Source organism: Etheostoma spectabile, chromosome 3, assembly GCF_008692095.1.
Source record: "Etheostoma spectabile isolate EspeVRDwgs_2016 chromosome 3, UIUC_Espe_1.0, whole genome shotgun sequence".
Taxonomy (NCBI): domain Eukaryota; kingdom Metazoa; phylum Chordata; class Actinopteri; order Perciformes; family Percidae; genus Etheostoma; species Etheostoma spectabile.
The window spans coordinates 314,284-318,501 of record NC_045735.1 but is presented as its reverse complement, the minus strand read 5'-3'; the positions used below and the strand labels follow the sequence as shown (position 1 = coordinate 318,501).

At 37.9% G+C, this 4,218-nt stretch overlaps 1 protein-coding gene across 1 annotated transcript in view; it reads right to left on the bottom strand.

The window, feature by feature from the left end:
• Positions 1 to 4,218, bottom strand: part of LOC116682072 (pannexin-1) — a 15,912-nt gene extending 11,694 nt beyond the window's left edge. Inside the window, exons 1-3 of the mRNA XM_032509704.1 lie at positions 3,943 to 4,218; positions 1,011 to 1,230; positions 29 to 144 (exon numbers count right to left, since the gene is read on the bottom strand). Of these exons, the coding sequence (XP_032365595.1) occupies positions 29 to 144; positions 1,011 to 1,191 (297 nt within the window). The 5' untranslated portion in view covers positions 1,192 to 1,230; positions 3,943 to 4,218. The remainder of the gene's footprint in view (positions 1 to 28; positions 145 to 1,010; positions 1,231 to 3,942) is intronic.

Genomic DNA, 4,218 nt, shown 5'->3' with positions numbered 1-4,218 from the left:
GGGTATGTGTGTGTACATGTGTGTGTACCTTGTGCAGCCACAGAGGGAGTGTGTGTGTGTGTACAGATGCCCAGCAGAATGAGTCCACATAAGCAGCTTGCTTCCAGGAGAAATTAGAAGGAGCAAAGCAGGTGATCTGAGTTCCTGAAACACACACAGACGGGAAAAAGACACAAAAACATGAGAGAAAGGGATTGGAACAATGGTGGAATAGGCAGTTTTAAACATGTGTTTTGAGTTGTGATTTGAAATGCGGGAATTAATCTATGTTTCTGAGTTGGGGTGGCAATGAGTTCCAGAGAACTGTGTACATGTGTAGCAATGGGTCCCAGCTTCATGTCTCTTTCTGCTAAGTGGTCTTTGGCCTAAAAAAAACATTGAAGACTCCTAAACTAGAGCACGTGCAGCTGTCCTAACGAACATGATCAGGCTTCAATTACATGTAAATGTGCTGTATTTTCTAGTCTTAACGACTACTCAAAGCAACATGATTGATTCCACACAATGCTCTTTGGCAAGTACAAATCTCTACTTTCGTTACTTTTTGGGGCGTCTTATTAAATTTTATAGCATTTGAAAACAAATTGAAGTGGTTTTGAAATAGTATTGAGTAAAAGTTGACATATTCCAGTCTGTGATTATCCATCAACATCCATTCCTTTATTTTTTTCCTTCTAATTTCTGCTCTTGTAACTCAAACAGTAGGTGTAATTTCCTAAAAATTAGGTTTATTGACCATAAATTCCAAAAATAACTGTGAAACTCAAGTTAATAATGGTACGTAGTGCTGAAAACGTCCAAAAAGTTATCAACACATTGATAAAAACCATCAACAAAAGTGTGGATTTTCAATTTTGACGGGAAGACGACACAAGGGTTAAGTGTCATTTAGGTCACGTCACAAGAATCTCAGCTTCCCGTGGCCTCAGTCAATAAACTCAATGAACCTCCGGTCTAGACCTGGACTGACCCGGATGTGGTCTTGACTCCAGCCCCGGCTCCAGACTTACCAACTGAGACTTCTTGAGCGAAGGCCAGAGAAATGAGGACGAGCGGCAGGCCCACTGCCACGCAGGTCACCATCTTGTCCACCGCCAGCTCAGTTCGGACCTTCTTGTACTGAGACTGGTTTGTGTCCTTCAGCAGAAAATCGCTGAACACGTACTCCGTGGCCACGTGGGCGATGGCCATCTCGCCGCTCTTCTGTTACCCGCTGCACTCAAACAACACCTGAGGACACGAAAGTCAAAGCAACACTTCAGATATTCAGATTCATTCTCTGTGTAGGGTATTGATATATATAGAGCAGTGGTTCCCAAACTTTTTCAGCTCAAGACCCAAAAGAGAAATTTGGTGTCTCCCCCGGGACCCAAATTTACAAAAATACACCATGAATCATTGTAACATCTACATGTTTAAACTGTGGACAAAAGACGGAACAAACCATGAATTTAAATGTACATGAAGTATATTTATTCCATTATAAAAGTAAACAAAAACAGAAAAGGTCTCTATTGTCCTTCCTGTGGGTCGGTCCCCTCCCATCATCCCTCAGTACCGACGCCAACATTTTATTAAATAACGCTGACTTGAATTTAATGAGATGTGTGTGTCTGGTTGAAGATATCAACCAGCTGATCTGGTCTAGGTTCGGTTTTTGAAAGTGCCCCATTCTGAGGTCACGCTGAGCATTTAGTCTGCTCTCTGCCGATTGGCGACTCAATAAAAACAGGCCCGCGACCCATTTTGGGTCCCGACCCTAAGTTTGGGAAACATTGATATACAGGATATAAGCTCCTTTTGCCAGACAATCTTCATCTGTAGAGTCAGAAAGCAAAGAGAGGTGTAAGGTCAACGGGGTGTGGTTACTAGTCAGAGAGGCTGGTGGAGGACAGGAGACAAAGATCACTAGCTACTGGCCTCCTAAATAAATAAAGGCATTACTTTGGTGGATGTGATGTCCACAAACTTTGTGAAAATGATCACCTTAATAACCTTTAATAAAAGTGACTAATGTCTATAAAATACAAGATACAAGATGAAAATGATCACCTTAATAACCTTATAAAATACAAGATGAAAATTATCTTAACAACCTTTAATAAAACTGACTAATGTCTATAAAATACAAGATACAAGATGAAAATTATCACCCTAATAACCTTTAATAAAACTGACTGTCTATAAAATACTAGATGAAAATGATCACCTTAATAACCTTTAATAAAAGTGACTAATGTCTATAAAATACAAGATGAAAATGATCACCTTAATAACCTTTAATAAAAGTGACTAATGTCTATAAAATACTAGATAAATACGTTTTAAGTATATAGTTGAGGTGTTGTGTTATTAATCCCAAAATGGGCGATCTTTCACACTTTTGTTCGCCAGTAACTTTACGTACTTACCATTCATCTCATGTATTAGGGTGATGGGTATATTCTAAATACAGTTATATTTTGCACTTGACATATACTCCCTAATATTATTATTATTATTATTATTATTATTATCACGTTCCCCATTTACATCCCCATTCTGTATCAGTGCAGTACTTAACCCTCGTGTCGTCCTCGGGTCAAATTGACCCGTTTTAAAAGTGTTTTATATCTGAAATGTGGATTTCTTTCAACAAATTGCCCAAAAATAACACGGATGATTCCACATAACATTCGTCAGGTAAAATTATTGAATTTTTGGGGTGTTTTATTTAATCTCATAGCATTTGAATTCTTATTTATTTATTTTTTTAATTGTTAAAATCGTTTCAGAACAGTGTCCGGACTAAACTTTGACATCTATGATCCACCCAACGTCCTCTGATCTTAATAATTTCTGCCTTTTTAGAACTAAAAACTTATAATATAAAATATAATTTGATATAAATGAGGTTTTTTTTTACCATGAATTCCAAGAATAAGTGTAAAAGCTGTTATTAAACCAACTCAGGTTTTTTTAAAAAGCTGGAAAAAGTGACAAATAAATCAGAAAAAGCAACAAAAACATTGGAAAAGCACCATTTTTTTCCCATTTTTTTTTTTTTTAATTTTGACCTGGAAGACAACACAAGAGTTAATATTTGAACCCAAACTAAACACAGAAACTTGACAGGTGTCAGACTGTTTTTCTTGCATTGATATGAATATTTATGACGCACGTGTCTTGATAATCTGCTTTAGTTTTTTGTTTATATAACCTAATTTGATTCATAGCTTCTGATTTGCATCCTAATCCTCTAAAACCAACAGTGCCTGATGTAACCTCAGCTCAAAACACGAATAACTGTATTTAACTGTGTCTTGTAACTACATAACTGTAATTTGTGTGCTTAACAGACTGATAATTACCTTTTTTTTTAATGGTTTCCAATCGTGAATAATCATTAACGCGCCATTTTACCCATAACCACTTGTATGCAGTGGACTAGTTTGTTCGTAGGAATTTTTTTTCTTGAGGTTAAAAATGGTGAAACATGTCTGCTGATTTATGAAAAACCAACGAAAACAACTCGTGAGCTGTCTTCCCCCAATATCCTCGGGCTCCTTTGTTCAGCTGGAGCAGGAGTTGTGCAGCATATGGTAGGATTTTATAGTTTTTAGCTAAAATAACATAATAAATACAAGTATAAAGTCGCTTTATTTGGGAGCTTGGTTAACTTTGAGTACGTTATTTAACGTTGAGCTACGAGTGTGACTGATCAGAACATGCATTCATGACCAGACTTAACTATCACTTTTGTTTTCAGTAACGTCACTTGAACGCGTCTCAGTAACGTTGACTTCACCCCCAGACCAGGTGCGTTCAGGTTCAGAAGAAGCTGCCTCTGATTTATTCAGCTCAGTAAAGACATTTTCAATGCAAGTCCATTAATAGACCACGGATACACCTAGTGAAGCAATGTCAATTCATTAGAAAACGGGTAAATAAACCTGAACTTACCTTCGGACGAAGGTTAAAGTATCAACAGTGGCATGGCTGACGTATCCTCGGCTGCACGTGCGGGTGTTTTCCAGCTGTGAAGTTTAAAAAGATGAGGCAGACGAGACGTTCAACACACGAAACAACAACAACACATCCCTCGCAAATGAGTCTTCTTCCTGTGAAACACAAAACTTCTTCCGTGCCTCTTGAAAAACAGACGCCTTCACGTGCTAACCGGCAGCTCTGATTTTACAGTTGCAGTGCTGCGTTCAATGTAGCTCGTTAGTTTGTGTT